Genomic DNA, 18,346 nt, shown 5'->3' on the forward strand with positions numbered 1-18,346 from the left:
CCCAAACAGACCGGAGTGCCGATCCTTTGTTGCTGCCCTACATGCCAGAACGCATAGAGGGCAGTACGGTAAGGTACTGATGTTAATACAGAGTATCAGGATGAAAATGTACTTTAAAGATAATACTACTCATACTAATACAGAGTATTATGAGGAATATGGGTTTTAGATAATACTTATAGCCTAGCATCAGGAGTATTATGTGTTTTAGATAATACTTATATTAATACAGAGTGTCAGGAGGAATATGTGTTTTGAGCCCGCTTTGACCACTCGCCACCGAGCTCGAGACGAGCACCAGTCAAGTGAGACATGACGTCATCGCAGTGAGAAGTGCTGACGCAAGTTCCGCAGGCGACGCTGCGCTACGTCATCCCTCCCCACTCCTTCAGGCTGTACAATAATATCGTTATGCTATAAAATCATATTTATTATTATCATAACAATAACGATGACAACGTGACTAATAACACTGAATCTTTACAATTGTTAGTGGAAAGATATTCTTATCTTCTTTATATAATTATTGAGGCAACACTTCTGGATATCCTTGTCGTCTTCTCCCCCTCCAAGGCCCAAAGAAACAAAATGAAACGCCGAAACTTTAAGAGGAAACACAACGGTCTGTTAGCGGACAGGGAGCGTCGGCCGCTTCAGAGGCTCAGAGTAAACGTGTAAACGAAACAGAAAGAGGCTTCTAACCTCATTGCCGTAAGTACTTTTAACAGTGAAGTACTATTGACGTCATGACGCTGATCCCTACTCCGCCTCGGGATGATAAAGTACCTGCAGGGTTTGACCTAGTTCAGCATGTGGTCGTCTGTCTCCCCCTAGTGGTCAGACCGCAGACTGGTCGTTTGCCTCCCCCTAGTGGTCAGGCCCCAGACTGGTCGTCAGTCTCCCCCTAGCGGTCAGGCCGCAAACTGCCGGGGGTGTCTGCCTCCCCCTAGCGGTCAGGCCACAGACTGGTCGTCTGTCTCCCCCTAGCAGTCGGGCCGCAAACTGCCGGGGGTGTCTGCCTCCCCCTAGCGGTCAGGCCGCAGACCTGTCGGTTGCCTCCCCCTAGCGGTCAGGCCGCAGACTGATCGTTTTTCAAACCAACACCTGGTGCTTCTGAAGAAGGGTTCACGAGCTGCGCCATATGCCAATGGCTATCAATGCAATAAATCACCGAGGTCCGCCCCTTTACAAGCTGAATCCGCTCCGTGTTTTGAACGCAATCCGCCCCTTTACAAGCTGAATCGACTCCGTGTGTTCAACGCGGTCCGCCACTTTACAAGCTGGATCGACTCCGTGTTTTGACGGGGTGCGCCCCTTTACAAGCTGAATCCACTCCTTGTATTCAACGCGGTCTGCCTCTTTACAATCATAATCCACTCCGTGTTTTGGAAGCGGTCCGCCACTTTACAAGCGGAATCCACCCCGTGTTTTGAACACGATCCGCCCCGCAGCTTGCGGCTCCCCTCCGAGCTTCTCAAGTTTCAATCCGTCCATCGTTAGCGCGCTGAGCCTCCCGCTCTTCTGCGCGTGTGTGTGTGTAGTCAGGCAGAAGCACGCAGTTGCATACTCTGAGGCGGGGGTCTTATTTGGGAAACGACCGGAAAATCCCACACGTCGTACCGGAGCGGTGAGCCGTCGTGTCTGCCTCGTTTCCGTCCATCTCGGGCCAGGATGTCGGGAGACGCCGAGTCGTCCGGGTTCTCGAGCGAGGAGGTGCTGAACCTCCGCTTCCCTCTCCACCGCGCGTGTAGGGACGGGGACGTCGGCGCGCTGTGCGATCTCCTCCGGTGCGTCACGAGCCCCGCGGAGCTCGCGGCGGAGGACTCGTTCTACGGCTGGACGCCGATCCACTGGGCCGCGCACTTTGGACAGGTAGCTCCACGGCCGCTGCTGATTATACTGGTTATTTCACTACTGGGAATCTTGCTACTGGTTACCTTCGTGTCGAGAACGTGGAGTTGTATATAGAGAGCGCGTGCACGTTCCCCGGTGTGAACGCGGTCGGACGTGTGCTTGTAATGGTCGCCAACTGCGCACACGGTTCGCGGGTGATGAACCGCTGGCCGTCGCGTTTCCGTGGCAGGAACAGACGCCTCTTCGCGCTGCTTAGCGAGCATCCTCACGGCGGTTGACTGCTCGACCTCCCAGGGCACCGATGTTAGCTCCCTTTCTTTCCGGGCTGTCTTAACGCCTACCGCCGGGCCCGTTGGCGCCATGTCCATCCTGACCGAGCGGAGGTGTGGCGTCCGGCGGGAACACGGCAAAGATCAGAGGCTCTCGTGTCCGCTGACTCGTTCAAAAACGAGCGCCAAGTCGACCGTTGTGTTTTATTATCAGTCTCTGACGAGATCTGACTGTTTGTTTAGTGTGGAAGTTAGTGAATGAATCAGAAGAAGAGTTGTTAACTTACCTGTTTACTAACCTGTTGTTAACTAACCTTTTACTCTTCAGCTGGAGAACAAGGGATGAGTTGTCAACTAACATGTCGTTAACTATGGTTAACTAACCAGTATTTCCCCAGATGGAGTGCGTGATGAGTTGTTAACTAACTTGTCGTTAACTAACCTCCCCAGCTGGAGTGTGTGATGAGTTGTTAACTAACTTGTTATCTAACCTCCCCAGCTGGAGTGCGTGATGCGTCTGGTGGCGGTGGGCTGCGGTGTGAACGCGGTGACCTCGCGCTTCGCCCAGACCCCCACCCACATCGCCGCCTTCGGGGGTCACCCCGCCTGCCTGCTGTGGCTGCTGCAAACCGGGGCGGACATTAGGAAACAGGTATGGCCCGACCGCAGCGAACGTACCTTAATACATGATCTGATACTAGAGAGACATGATCTGAGGATTTGATACATAGCTGGGGGTTGCTATGGTAAATATTCCTCTCCAGTGAAGGCTGTAGTCACAACAGAGGACGTCACGTTGATCCGCGAGGAAAAGACTTGTTGATCTCAGAGGGATCAGACACAGTGAGGATGATGTGTGATGATGTGTGTTGGCTCTGATACGGTGTGTAGTGCAGTGTGTGTTGGCTCTGATACACACAGTGTGTAGTGCAGTGTGTGTTGGCTCTGATACACACAGTGTGTAGTGCAGTGTGTGTGTTGGCTCTCAGTGTGTCTGGCGCAGTGTGTGTTGCTACAGACCGTCAGGAGCTATCAGGATTAGTTCAGGACTCTGAGAGTTGGAGCGGAGGTTAACTGCAGCACTTTCCTGACCTACATTTAGGGGGGTAACAGACGCCTCCAACGGCTTTACATCCCTCCCCCGCCCTGTTTGTCTAGGGGGGGGGGGGGGGGAGTTCACACCCTCGTCTTCCTCCAGCCTACGTCTGATCTCTGGAGGGGAGGGAGGGGGAGGCTGCTGGCTGCAGAACACGTTGCCTTGGAGATGGACCGAGGCCAATATGACTGTGTGTGATTGGTTGATACCAGGTCATGTGACCATGTTGGTTGATCTCCTCCCCAGGACTATGTGGGAGAGGCCCCGGTCCACAAGGCTGCCCGCGCGGGCAGCCTGGAGTGTGTGAGGGCTCTGCTGACGCAGGGCGCCCAGGCTGAGTAAGTCCTACTCCTCCCTCCGTCGCTGTCTCTACTACCAGCCCCTAACACGCCTTCTGCAGGGGCACCACCAAACCACCGGCCTGCCGGCCTCCCCTCTCCACCGGGAGGGTTAGGAGATCCCCTTTCTGCGGGGATCGATAAGAGATCCCGTTTCTACGGTGATAGTTAGGAGATCCCGTTTCTACGGTGATAGTTAGGAGATCCCGTTTCTGCGGTGATAGTAGGAGATCCCGTTTCTACGGTGATAGTTAGGAGATCCCGTTTCTACGGTGATAGTTAGGAGATCCCGTTTCTGCGGTGATAGTAGGAGATCCCGTTTCTACGGTGATAGTTAGGAGATCCCGTTTCTACGGTGATAGTTAGGAGATCCCGTTTCTGCGCTGATCGATAAGAGATCCCGTTTCTACGGTGTTAGGTAGGAGATCCCGTTTCTACGGTGATCGTTAGGAGATACTGTTCTACGGTGATCATTAAGAGATCCCGTTTCCACGGTGAAAGGTAGGAGTGGCTTCCTGTGGTAAAGCTGTAGATGAACCCTGAAGACCTCTGTATCAAAATCGTCACATTCAGTGGCAGCTACAGACACGTGGTTTGAATCTGACCCACTGGCTAGAATATCACATACCTGGCCCCATAAGCTTTCTATCCTTTGATTTACATTTATCGATAATCAAATAATAGCCATTTATTAACGTATTTAGGGCTAGTCCTTAATAATGGCAGTTCATAATTCAACAACAGTGGGCACACACACTCCTCACACGTTTATTTAAAAAGAAACCTATAACTCTAGTTTGCATGTTTTGGTGGTGTTCCCCTGCAATGTAACATTTAGAACGATTATAGAAACTGTATAATAGAACAATTCACATCAAGTTTCTTTCTTTGTATAATGGCCACCTTAATCACAGTTAAAATGTGTATGGGTTATTCAAGATAGATTTATAACTCAACTGTAAAATAGTTATATTATTTATGCTTTGCTGAAATGATGATATAAGCAGAGGTGATTGCATCCTGTAATTCACGTTTTGTGCAACTAAAGGTTTATGGTTTAAGAAACATGGTTTCATTACACACAGTAGAGAGGAACTTGATGTTGATGTGAGCATATTAGGCCCTGTTGCATGATCTCTGTTATATCTGAGTGTGGTTTGATTTCTAACCCCTTGTTTGGTTCCGTGTATTGGGTGCTCTGCTGAACCAGATGACCAGGTGCACATCCCTCTGTCTGAGGTAGTGTCAGTTTGAATGCTGCCTTCTGTCGCATCAAATTAAAAGCAGCTTCTGTTACACAATAAGTATTAATGTGTGTAGGGACTCAGCTGATTGGCTCAAGATATTGTAAGAGGCATAACTAGGCACGCTATTAGCGTTTGCATTTAGCAGACACTTTTATCAAAAGCGACTTACAATAAGTACATTTGTCTGAAGAAAGAGAGACAATATATTGCTGTCGGTGCAGTAAGGTACTTAAGAGTCATTATGCTTTCTTTATAATGAGGAGTATAACACAGTAAGAGTACTCTATGGTGCAGAGGGATCTCTCTTTCACCTGACTGTTTAACTTAAAGCCATTGTTGCAGACGGCCTTCTGGGCTTCTAGATGTACACGCCCTGATCTGACATGGTCATAGTAATGAAAGAATGCTAATGTGTCAGACCATAACTAGTATCTGGATTCTTTTGTATCATTGAGAGGATTGAGCTAAAAGTAATTACCCAAACCGGTTCACTCTTCCAAGTTCCTTAGAGCCAATTATTAGACTTTGTAGTGACCCCACCTCCTACTGTCATCATCAGTCAGTATTAATTATGATACATGTTGAAGAGAAAAATAGTCAACTTAAGTAAAATCACCAGAGCATTATATTTATATGCATCATATTATGAATTAGATTTGTACAATGAGCTGTTTCATTCTAACACCCTCATAGTCCATTAATCAGATACCACCAGAGTGTTAACACATGCTGTGTTCTTCACTGAATGTATGACCTGCTTCACGGTCTTAATTAATACTGAAAGGGCATGTTGACAACTATTTAACGGTGAGTGTAGTTCAGTGGATACATAGCATCAGCACATTTCTAAACATTCAAGCTGGCCTATTGACTGCAGAGCAGTTGGCTTTCAGTAAGAGATCTCAATATTAGTGGCTAAAACGGTCAATGAACCACTTAACGCAATAAGACCCATTTCAGATCGGCATGCAATGCTCTAAATAGAACAGGTTCCTCACTAGCGGGCTGGACACAGCATGCCTAGGTACTGACCCGAGCTCTGGGGGCTCACCTGATGCTAGGGTGAGAGGATGTGCGCTTGGTCATCTGCTTCTGTGGGCACTGATGTGATGATGATTAACTTGTTTTTTCCCTACAGGCCTTAGAATTGTTTCTTACGTCATGTCCTTTTTTAGCTTATGTTCCAAAAATAAGGAGGCTCACTGGCAGCAGGAAAGTACAGCCAGACTAGGTGGGAAACCGCTCATGACAACTTTAAGACGCTTTCTGTAACTTAAGTTAAAAATGAACTTCAACTTTAATGTACACAAGATAACATTTGATCAATTCCAAAACGAAGGTTCCTGTGAAGAAACAGAAGATAAGTATAAGAATACACATTTAATATCTACAATATATTCAAACCAAATATACACAAAACCTCTAACAGAGTAAATTAAGGTGATACAGGTCATCAGATTTCCACAAAGCCACACACGGGGCCAGACACATCCTCAACTTTAGTAAATGAGCTGATTGGAAGACACACCTTGAGGCAAATTAAATGTTAAATGCTCGTATGAGCACGTAAGATTTGATACCAACAACCGCTAACAGGAGGTCAGTCGGGAATAGAAATGTAGAAAAAGAATGGAGGTCAGTCATCCTCAGGAAGTAACGACCTGTAAGACCCTCTGACACCTGGTGAGGACCCCCAGCTCTAAGAACAGGGAGTAGAGCTCTCAGTACAGGGGGACCCCATCAGAGGAGGACAGCTCTCAGTACAGGGGGACCCCATCAGAGGAGGACAGCTCTCAGTACAGAGGGACCCCATCACAGGAGGAGGACAGCTCTCAGTACAGAGGGACCCCATCACAGGAGGACAGCTCTCAGTACAGAGAGTAGAGTGACCCCATCACAGGAGGACAGCTCTCAGTACAGAGGGACCCCATCATATGAGTAGCGCTCTCAGTACAGGGTGACCCCATCACAGGAGGAGGACAGCTCTCAGTACAGAGGGACCCCATCACAGGAGGACAGCTCTCAGTACAGGGAGTAGAGCTCTCAGTACAGGGGGACCCCATCAGAGGAGGACAGCTCTCAGTACAGAGGGACCCCATCACAGGAGGACAGCTCTCAGTACAGAGAGTAGAGTGACCCCATCACAGGAGGACAGCTCTCAGTACAGAGAGTAGAGTGACCCCATCACAGGAGGACAGCTCTCAGTACAGAGAGTAGAGTGACCCCATCACAGGAGGACAGCTCTCAGTACAGAGAGTAGAGTGACCCCATCACTGGAGGACAGCTCTCAGTACAGAGTAGAGTGACCCCATCACAGGAGGACAGCTCTCAGTACAGAGAGTAGAGTGACCCCATCACAGGAGGACAGCTCTCAGTACAGAGAGTAGAGTGACCCCATCACAGGAGGACAGCTCTCAGTACAGAGAGTAGAGTGACCCCATCAGAGGAGGACAGCTCTCAGTACAGAGAGTAGAGTGACCCCATCACAGGAGGACAGCTCTCAGTACAGAGAGTAGAGTGACCCCATCACAGGAGGACAGCTCTCAGTACAGAGAGTAGAGTGACCCCATCACAGGAGGACAGCTCTCAGTACAGAGAGTAGAGTGACCCCATCACAGGAGGACAGCTCTCAGTACAGAGAGTAGAGTGACCCCATCACAGGAGGACAGCTCTCAGTACAGAGAGTAGAGTGACCCCATCACAGGAGGACAGCTCTCAGTACAGAGAGTAGAGTGACCCCATCACAGGAGGACAGCTCTCAGTACAGGGAGTAGAGTGACCCCATCACAGGAGGACAGCTCTCAGTACAGAGAGTAGAGGGACCCCATCACAGGAGGACAGCTCTCAGTACAGGGAGTAGAGGGACCCCATCACAGGAGGACAGCTCTCAGTACAGAGGGTAGAGTGACCCCATCACAGGAGGACAGCTCTCAGTACAGGGAGTAGAGTGACCCCATCACAGGAGGACAGCTCTCAGTACAGAGAGTAGAGTGACCCCATCACAGGAGGACAGCTCTCAGTACAGGGAGTAGAGTGACCCCATCACAGGAGGACAGCTCTCAGTACAGGGAGTAGAGTGACCCCATCACAGGAGGACAGCTCTCAGTACAGAGAGTAGAGTGACCCCATCAGAGGAGGACAGCTCTCAGTACAGAGAGTAGAGTGACCCCATCACAGGAGGACAGCTCTCAGTACGAGAGTAGAGTGACCCCATCACAGGAGGCCAGCTCTCAGTACAGAGTGTAGAGCTCTCAGTACAGGAGTAGAGGGACCCCATCACAGGAGGACAGCTCTCAGTACAGAGAGTAGAGCTCTCAGTACAGGGAGTAGAGGGACCCCATCAGAGGAGGACAGCTCTCAGTACAGAGGGACCCCATCACAGGAGGACAGCTCTCAGTACAGAGAGTAGAGTGACCCCATCACAGGAGGACAGCTCTCAGTACAGGGAGTAGAGGGACCCCATCAGAGGAGGACAGCTCTCAGTACAGAGGGACCCCATCACAGGAGGACAGCTCTCAGTACAGAGAGTAGAGTGACCCCATCACAGGAGGACAGCTCTCAGTACAGAGAGTAGAGTGACCCCATCACAGGAGGACAGCTCTCAGTACAGAGAGTAGAGTGACCCCATCACAGGAGGACAGCTCTCAGTACAGGAGTAGAGTGACCCCATCACAGGAGGACAGCTCAGTACAGAGGGTAGAGGGACCCCATCACAGGAGGACAGCTCTCAGTACAGAGGGTAGAGGGACCCCATCACAGGAGGACAGCTCAGTACAGAGGGTAGAGGGACCCCATCACAGGAGGACAGCTCTCAGTACAGAGAGTAGAGTGACCCCATCACAGGAGGACAGCTCTCAGTACAGAGAGTAGAGTGACCCCATCACAGGAGGACAGCTCTCAGTACAGGGAGTAGAGTGACCCCATCACAGGAGGACAGCTGTCAGTACAGAGAGTAGAGTGACCCCATCAGAGGAGGACAGCTCTCAGTACAGAGAGTAGAGTGACCCCATCACAGGAGGACAGCTCTCAGTACAGAGGGTAGAGTGACCCCATCACAGGAGGACAGCTCTCAGTACAGAGAGTAGAGTGACCCCATCAGAGGAGGACAGCTCTCAGTACAGAGAGTAGAGTGACCCCATCAGAGGAGGCCAGCTCTCGGTACAGAGGGACCCCATCACAGAGTGTAGGGTGATTATCTTAATGAAGGGTGAATTCGCCCAAGACGTTAAAGGCCGTTCCAGGGCCAGCTGTGGGCTGACGTCGTGGAGCCTTCCTCTTGGGGTCCGACTCCGACCCCAGACCGCATGTGACCGGGCCAGAGGCCGAGCCTTAGCCAGGTTACCTTAGCGCAGGTTCAGCCTTTACCATGTGCAGAGAAGCTGTTAGCTCACAGCTCTTAGCACCAACTTTATCCACATTAACACAATCTGTTCACGTTCATTCATTATTTAATTAACATTTCACCTAAATTAATAAAGACTAAACAGATGTACGATTACAAGATGGTTTAAAATACTCCAGAGAGATTAGAAAGTAATCACTAAACTCAATATGAATGTTCTCACAATCGTCAACTTCCCCAGCTACCAAATAATACACTATTCCGGTTTTATTCATAATCATGTATTAAGATAATAGTATCATTTATAATGGATAATAATAACCACCAACAACATAATATAATTTCATAATATAAAAAATAGGGGGAAAATATTTGATTTGAAATTCCGGAAAGACTTAAACATACTTCCACAAATGTTACAAGCATAGACTGTGCTTATACATACAATTTATATTATAAAATATCTATAGCTATTATATTATTTTGGATTTTCATACCAATGTACATTTTGTACATTTTAATAAATACTTGTTGTGTCTGCCAGTCCAGATGCTGTCTCCAGTTGAACCTTCCCTGGACCCAAACAGGAACTCAAATGTTTACTTCCGAACGCTATATATCTATACACATTACAGTCGGTATTAAACCGACTGTAATGAGAGTCGAATTCCGTTCCTAGAGAAAGCATGAATCACCAGCACCCTTAACCATGTCCTAGGAGGTACAATGAGGCCAATGAGGCCCAGAGACAACACGTTACAGTGCATTGGGAAAGTATTCAGACCCCTCATTGAAACATCACTCCTCATTCACCATGTTCTTCCCCAAAATAAAAAGGGAGAACATGCTACTGTACTTTTTAAGCAATCGCTTGTTCACCTCCATGCCTTTACTTGGTTCTTTGTCGAACTGCTTTCTGCAGTGACTACACCCACTAGTCTTCTTGAGGTCATGATGGATATATCTGGGGAAGGCCCTCTGTCATCGTCCCCCAAGTCAGGGGGGGATCCCCAGCCGCGGCTCCTGATGTTTCCGTCGGGCTGTGCCCGAAACACATATCCAGAGACGTCCAATGCCTCCTGCGTTTTGCCTTCTCGGCTGTGGGCCCATCGTTCCTCCTTCGAGGAGAAACCTTTTCCCTCTTCTGAGGTCCTGATCGGTTTGGATCAGGCTTTCAGAAAGATCTCTCTTCCGTTTTATTCTTGATATTCTTGATTTTCACTCCATCCTGGCTCGTCCTTCAGAACCTGCCAATGAAGAGCTCCTCACAGCATGAGGTCAGCATCACGGCGCTCCACCTCCTGGAGGGTGAACGACAAGGGGGTGAGCCAAGACCATGCAGAGAGAACCATCCTGAAGACCCACGCCTCCCCCTGGGTTCTCCTGCTCCACAGTGCCCCCCCCCCCTCCCGTAGCCTGCCAGCCCCAGGGGGATTCTGGGGGGTCCCAGCGTCTTCCACTAATGGAAGCTACTTTGGTCTCTGAATTCCCCAAAGAAGAAGTGTTCCCTAGACGACTCATCACATCAACTGGAAAGGACCCAGAGTGACCCCCAATCAGGTTCTAGAAACATCGAAGGAATGAGGAATGGAGGATTGGTCTGAATACTTCCCTAATGCACTAAAAACATCGGTATGTGTTGAGAATATCATCGTGATACGTTTGACACACTTCATTACATTTAATTTGACCCACAGCCGTTTATATTGTAAATGATTCATGGAATTTCAGATCAAATATTGTTATTCTAAAACACCAAACGTGAATAAACCTTAGTTTAATTATATAACTAGTGGGACCCTATGAAACTAAACCCAAGTCTTGAATGCGTTTTAGGTTTGTCATGAGTCGGTGGTGGCGGGTTAGTGTGTAGCGGCTGCCTTTAGAGTAGTGACCGTGGGCGCTGGTTGGAGGGTTAGAACAGCTAGTAACTGTATACTGCTAACATCTTGTTGCAATAGTTTTACACTGTCAATTTATTATGCAGATTATTTCACCTATTAAAACTGTTTTATCTGTCTGTCACTTACAATATTAACCCCATGATATCATACAGTCTGTTTTGACATCTGATCTTTTGTCATCTTTCTTTCCTGAAAGTGACAATAAGTACGAAATAAATTCTGTACTGTTAACGGAACAGAACCCTACGTTTTAATGTTTTACAGCCATTGAATTGGAAATGACTTGGTTTGGTCAAGTAATCGTTGAAAGGGGGAGAATAGACACTGCTGCCCCGTTCCCTGGGATAGCTGCACTGTTGTGGCTTTGAGTGTTCTCACTATCGCTTCCTACCTCCACTCGGGCAAACTGTTGAGGTATTTCTTGCGGTGATTGGTTTTAATGCTAGGACTTTATGAATCAAAACGTTAAATTGAATATGTACGTTTTTTAGACATGCATGCTTTGCTATTCATAATTGTTTCTGTAATGAGTTTATTTCTTTGATTTGTTATTTTTAACTAACCATAGGATCCCCTTGTGAGGACAGGTTAGTCATGTGAGTCCCACCATGTAGCATGATGACAGGGAGCTGGGAGATAGAGACAGGAGGAAATCAAAGAGCAGGCATTTACTACGAATTAACGCTTCCTTTAACTGTCCTGCCAAGATGGGGGTGAGGAGACACCTTTGCTCTGGTGTTGGTTGGTGTTTGGTCTCACTATCTACGATAAATACTGCTTATAAACCTATCAGGTAGTAAGGTATAATATATCTGTTTATTTTATGAATTTAAAACTCATGTAGGTTCCCGTCAGAGACAGAATAAAAAACATTGCGACAATATCTGAGAAATTACCTTGAAAAACATTCAAAGAGATAAATCAGATTAACTGAGTCATAACCCACAATTAACTAGTTATATTTTGTTATTCTAAATTAAACTATTATACAGTTGTTGGTTTTCTACAATATTACATTATGGTTTTGTACAACTATCAGATTTCCCTACTACATGGGGTAACCACTGTGTACCTGCTACATGGTGTAACCACTGTGTACCTGCTACATGGTGTAACCACTGTACCTGCTACATGGGGTAACCACTGTGTACCTGCTACATGGTGTAACCACTGTGTACCTGCTACATGGTGTAACCACTGTGTACCTGCGGCTGTTGAGGCCTCAACGAGCAGCGACATGAAAGCCCAGTTTCAGGCAGTTTCTTATCTAGGGATTATTTGATACAGTTTCCTATTGCAAGCATTTTTGTCGCCAACCTTTGATCCGAGCTGGACTTGGCATTAATCATGGATAGAACTGGAGAACTGGAGTGGAAAATGTACTGCTAAATGATCTTAAAATGGTTCAACCCAGAGATCAGGAATGACCCTGAACTGAGTGAGTGCAGGTCACAAAACCAAACGCTCCCTAAGTGAGACCACCCACCCCTAAATGAGACCTTCCATCCTTAAGTGAGACCATCCACCCTTAAATGAGACCATCCACCCTTAAGTGAGACCATCCACCCTTAAATTAGACCATCCACCCTTTATGAGACCATCCACCCTTTATGAGACCAACCACCCTTTATGAGACCATCCACCCATAAGTGAGACCATCCACCCTTTATGAGACCATCCACCCTTAAGTGAGACCATCCACCCTTTATGAGACCATCCACCCTTAAGTGAGACCATCCACCCTTTATGAGACCATCCACCCTTTATGAGACCATCCACCCTTTATGAGACCATCCACCCTTTATGAGACCATCCACCCTTAAGTGAGACCATCCACCCTTTAGTGAGACCATCCACCCTTTATGAGACCATCCACCCTTTATGAGACCATCCACCCGTTAGTGAGACCATCCACCTGTTAGTGAGACCATCCACCCGTTAGTGAGACCATCCACCCGTTAGTGAGACCATCCACCCGTTAGTGAGACCATCCACCCTTTAGTGAGACCATCCACCCGTTAGTGAGACCATCCAGCCGTTAGTGAGACCATCCAGCCGTTAGTGAGACCATCCACCAACCACACGAGGGCAGACCACCTGGGGGCTTTGGAAGCGTTCATTTGATGGGACTCTATTCAGATTGATGTGTTTTCATTTTTATTTCAAATTCTACCGAGAATGTTTTCCATGTGCACCATTTCCTCAACTTTATTTACACACCTGCTTAGCAGGAAAGAAGGAACAGTTAATCATTTGATTTAGTTTTATCTATAAATAAGCAAACAATGGACTTGTAGTGAGACCAAATCTAGTTCTGTGTTTGGGAGGCAATGTCACTTGGTTCAACTTACTTCCTATTAGACTCTTCCTTTTTATTATATTTATCATTATTATTATGATAACATTATGTTAAATATGTAGTAAGGCCATATGGTGTTCTTAGAGGAGACTTTAGAACAGTGCATTAGCTCCTCCCTGATGACCAGCCCCCCCCTGTAGGCGTGGCTCCACCTCATTATTTACACAAAGCCCCGCTGTGTTCTCAGAGCGCTGGTCACCGGTGTCCTGTGACCTTTAGCCTACACACAAGTGTCAGCAGTGGTTTAAACTTGGCAGTTTGATGTATTTACCGCTGGCCTCCTAAATCATTGGGCTGAATACCATTCATGGAGCCGTGATAGACATCTTTAGAAGCTTGTTGCCATTTATAAGAAACAACTGCCTCCCCTCTGCCTAAGTCTATTCCCTTAAGTATATAATTAGTTAATATTAGGGTATCTTCAACCAATGACATTGTTTCCATCACTAATATAAACCCAAAGATTATGTTGACATCACTGCATTGTTTGCTTGTTCATAACCCCCACATAGTTCACCGATAGCTGCTGCATCAGGATATGATGAGGTTCTGCTGCCAGGGCGGTTGTCCCAAAGGGCTGAGCTCTGTGGATCCAGGGCTGATTAAGTTATTGATCCAGGGCTGATGAAGATATTGATCCAGGGCTGATGAAGATATTGATAGGATTATTATTAAGACATGGATGGATCAAGCTTTCCGGGGGCTTCAAGAGTGCTCGAGGCCTTTCTTCGTTCCGCATTCTGAACTTCCTTCTTGTGATTCCACCGCTTGACTCTGATGGAACCCAAGCAGGAAGTGACGACACAGAAGACTTATCTACTTCCTGGACCCATGGCGTCCAGACCCTGTCCTACATGTTGGAGAAGAAAAATCGCCCTCCTTGTCCGCTGCCTGCGCTCCCTGACGCGCCATCTCCGGTTTCTACTTAATTTCAACCTATAACTATCAAGAACCAAGAACAGCTGACTCCACCTTCTGGGTCCGGCGAAGAGCTTGTGTCTCGGATGAAGACGGCGATCACAGCGTCTCCTCTCACCTCTTGATGACCAGCAGGACCTCCACAGACCAGTCCACAGCACAGTCCACAGACCAGTCCACAGACCAGTCCACAGACCAGTCCACAGCACAGTCCCGTCCCAGCGGTCAGCCTGTAGACACTAGAGGAGGTACCATTAGCGGATCACCCAGACGTTCAGTCCTTCATTGAAACTGTTGTTACTCGTCTGAATCATATCCTCCTGCAGCAGATATCGTTCCCCTCATTAAGCACTTTTTAATCAGGCTTTAGCGTGTTATGGACTATGATCCCAGAAGGATCATACGTCATCCATCATCGATGACGAGGATAGTGCAGGCCGTATGTGTGTGTGTGGACGGTGTCTGTCTGTGTGTCATCCGAGTGCCTGGTGAGTGCGTGCTGATTGGTTGTCCTCACGCGGTCCCCGGGGGGTGCTGACGCGTGCCCTTCCTGTCGTACAGCCTGAGGAACGCCAGCGGGCTGACCGCGGCCGACCTAGCCCACGCCCAGGGCTTCCGGGAGTGCGCTGAGGTCCTCTTCAACGCCCAGAACATCCAGAGGAACCTAACCCCCGCCCAGGGCCCGCTGGGGGGGTTCGGCCTGAATGGGTCCGCCCACAACGGGGACCACGCCCTCCAGGGGCGCAGCTTCCTGTCCGCAGCCCCGAACAGGAAACGGTCGTTTGATGGCATGGAGGACAGTCAGTTTAAGAAGCCAAGAACCAACGGTACGCCCCAAAGCATGCTCCTCATTAAACCTCATTAAGATATGCACCTCATTAAGGCATGCTCCTCATTAAACCTCATTAAGACATGCTCCTCATTGAACCTCATTAAGACATGCTCCTCATTAAGACGTGCTTCTCATTAAGACATGCTCCTCGTTGAACCTCATTAAGACATGCTCCTCATTAAGACATGCTCCTCATTAAGACATTCTCCTCATTAAGACATGCTCCTCATTAAACCTCATTAAGATATGCACCTCATTAAGGCATGCTCCTCATTGAACCTCATTAAGACATGCTCCTCATTAAGACGTGCTCCTCATTAAGACATGCTCCTCGTTGAACCCCATTAAGACATGCTCCTCATTAAGACATGATCCTCATTAAGACATGCTCCTCATTGAACCTCATTAAGACATTCTCCTCATTAAGACATGCTCCTCATTAAACCTCGTTAAGATATGCACCTCATTAAGGCATGCTCCTCATTGAACCTCATTAAGGACATGCTCTCATTAAGACGTGCTCCTCATTAAGACATGCTCCTCATTAAGACGTGCTCCTCATTAAGACATGCTCCTCGTTGAACCTCATTAAGACATGCTCCTCATTAACCATGTTCCTCGTTGCCCCCCCAGGCTTCGGCGCCCCCCCAGGACTGCTGAACGGAGGAGGCGCTGGAGAGGACCTCATGGAGAGCATGCTGGAGGAGTCCTCCTCAACCTCAGGTGGGCCCGCCCCCTTTACCTTCGGGCCCTTGGCCCCGCCCCCCCGGGCCGGACCAGAGGGAGGACTGGGCCCCCGCCGCGCCCCGGGAGCAGGAGATCATCACCGTGGGCGCCATGCAGACCCCCTGCCGCTGCACCAACTCCTACGCCTACCTCTAGGGGGCGTAGCTCTGGAGGGCGAGGCGCCCCCTCTGGAGGGTTAGCACCTAGCTTCAGAGGGTTAGCACCTAGCGTCAGAGTTAGTGCCTAGCTTCAGAGTTAGCGCCTATCTTCAGAGTTAGCAACCTAGCTGCAGAGTTAGCGCCTAGCTTCAGCGGGTTAGCGCCTAGCTTCAGAGGGTTAGCCGGCCGTGGTGTTGTAGTGGCTCGTCTAGGGGTTTACTTTGTTGCTTTGGAATAGAGTTGTGTCACAATGGGTTGTCCACCTTTTCTTAAGATGAGTAATATATTATTCTCCTTCGAGGTTCCTCGTTTGTTAGATCTGTTGGTCGGTGTTTTGGTCAAGGTTATAAAAGTTGTATAAAAGATTTTGGTTGGTAAACAGAAATGTTTGTTTTCTTGCACATTTACAGGAACATGATAACCAGGGATGTGTAGACCAGTGGGTCAGGAGTTTGTGATGGCTGTAAACATATAGGGCCCAAATTCATGCATCTACACAAGTAAAACTTAGTTTTAAAAGTTTCTCAGAAGGGAGGGTTTGTGTGTTCAGTGCCTTGTTACCCTTGGTTCACATCCATTCAGGGGATTTCTCGTTAAGCTTTAGCCTGACAATTTCCTTCTCATTTGTTAGAGGAGAGTTTCACTATAAGCCAAAGCTATAATGAATGTTATTAATCAAGATGAGCTACACTGAAGCCGTCCTCGGTGTGGAGGTTCAGGCTGACGCTTCAATGTGCAAATCTGGTGTAAAGATGGTAGCTGGAGTTCTACTGTTGGCCGACGACATGTGAGATTAATCGCTGCTCTTGTGACTCTTGATGTCATGAATGACAGTATAGGGAAGTTTAGCTCATTGATATTGACGATCTCAATTCAGCTTTGACATTTACAAATGGAGGCTAGGTCAGGATGTTCTGTCTCATTAAACTAATCGAGGCATTTGTTAAAGGAACGTCCCGGGCTGAGGGAGGGGCGGAACTACGGTTTCTCTGATGTGCTGAACCCAGGCAGGGGTTCGGGTTGAAGCTCTGAACCAAGAGCTCTCCTCACCCAGGGAGACGTTGAGGTCCTCCAGGGCCGGTCAGACCGCCTGGAGCCCCGGCTGTGGCCTGGAGCCCCGGCTGCGGCCTGGAGCCCCGGCTGCGGCCTGGAGCCCCGGCTGCGGCCCGGAGCCCCGGCTGCGGCCCGGAGCCCCGGCTGCGGCCCGGAGCCCCGGCTGTGGCCTGGAGCCCGGTCCTCCAGGCTGCGGTCCTCCAGGCTGCAGCCTGTGACAGTGTGTCACTCCAGCTCTGCCAGCTGTTCTGTACCGCGTGCCGTGACCGCTCCTCTATATTGTGGTTTTGTCTCATCTCTAGTGGCAGGTGAAACACACTCTGGGGATTTTACCTCAAATGGCCACAGCCAGCGAGGGGGGGGGACCCCAGAGACCGGCGGGGTCCAGCAGCCTGCCTACGGGGACGAGGCTCCCAGTGCAGGCAGTCAGCTGGAGCACCAGACGTCGGTCAAGGCAGAGCAGTTTTATGACCACGCGTTCTTCAGCACCATGCTCCTCTACCACGGGTCATGAGACCGGGTCTTCAGCAGCATGCTCCTCTATAGGCTCATGAGACCGGGTCTTCAGCACCATGCTCCTCTATAGGCTCATGAGACCGGGTCTTCACCTCACAACCACGCTATGCTTCATTTGTTAAAAAAATTAAAAGGAACACATGGAAGGGAAGGCTTGTATTTCCAGAATTTGCTGTTTTCAATGTCTATGTATATACTTGTTCTGTCTTTGTTAAGGTTTTTGTTATTAGAACCAATACCATAAGTTCATTGGTCACTATGCTGAGCTTCGTTTTTTTTAAATACACTTTATTAACTTGTTTTATTTGGGAACGAATACGCATCGATGTATTTAACCAATGCCTGTACTCTGATAATCCTGTTTAATTAAGGACTTATGTATTTTTCAGATTTCTTGATACAAGTTTGATTGGATGATTGTCACAATGCTCATTAATTACAAATAAAGGGTTTGTGAAACTAAACCTTCAATCTTTTGGCAAGAACTGTTTATTCTAATTTTTGTAACATTTCTCTGATTCCCAAAGCGCACATCACTGATTTGTTATCTATAGTTACTTTATAGTACATATACATGTGAATGTAAAGCTATATCAGTTGAATAATGGGTCCAATCTCACCTGTCGGTACGAGCCAGAACCCACCCTATGATCCCACGTCAGTCTAACCGCTCCTCCTACTCGGGGACAATCTACACTAATAGGGTAGAATTATACGGCGCTATAAACCAAACA

At 48.2% G+C, this 18,346-nt stretch overlaps 1 protein-coding gene across 1 annotated transcript; it reads left to right on the forward strand.

Annotated features, from left to right (window-relative positions):
* The first annotated feature begins 1,120 nt into the window (after positions 1 to 1,120).
* On the forward strand, positions 1,121 to 18,083 carry ankrd10b (ankyrin repeat domain 10b). Its single transcript, XM_030342848.1, is given in 6 exon segments — positions 1,121 to 1,872; positions 2,623 to 2,775; positions 3,466 to 3,557; positions 14,889 to 15,154; positions 15,793 to 15,922; positions 15,924 to 18,083. Coding segments are annotated over 6 exon segments (960 nt in total). The 5' UTR covers positions 1,121 to 1,671; the 3' UTR covers positions 16,042 to 18,083.
* The last annotated feature ends 263 nt before the right edge of the window (positions 18,084 to 18,346 follow it).

The sequence above is a fragment of the Gadus morhua genome, chromosome 20, assembly GCF_902167405.1.
Source record: "Gadus morhua chromosome 20, gadMor3.0, whole genome shotgun sequence".
In the NCBI taxonomy this organism is placed as follows: domain Eukaryota; kingdom Metazoa; phylum Chordata; class Actinopteri; order Gadiformes; family Gadidae; genus Gadus; species Gadus morhua.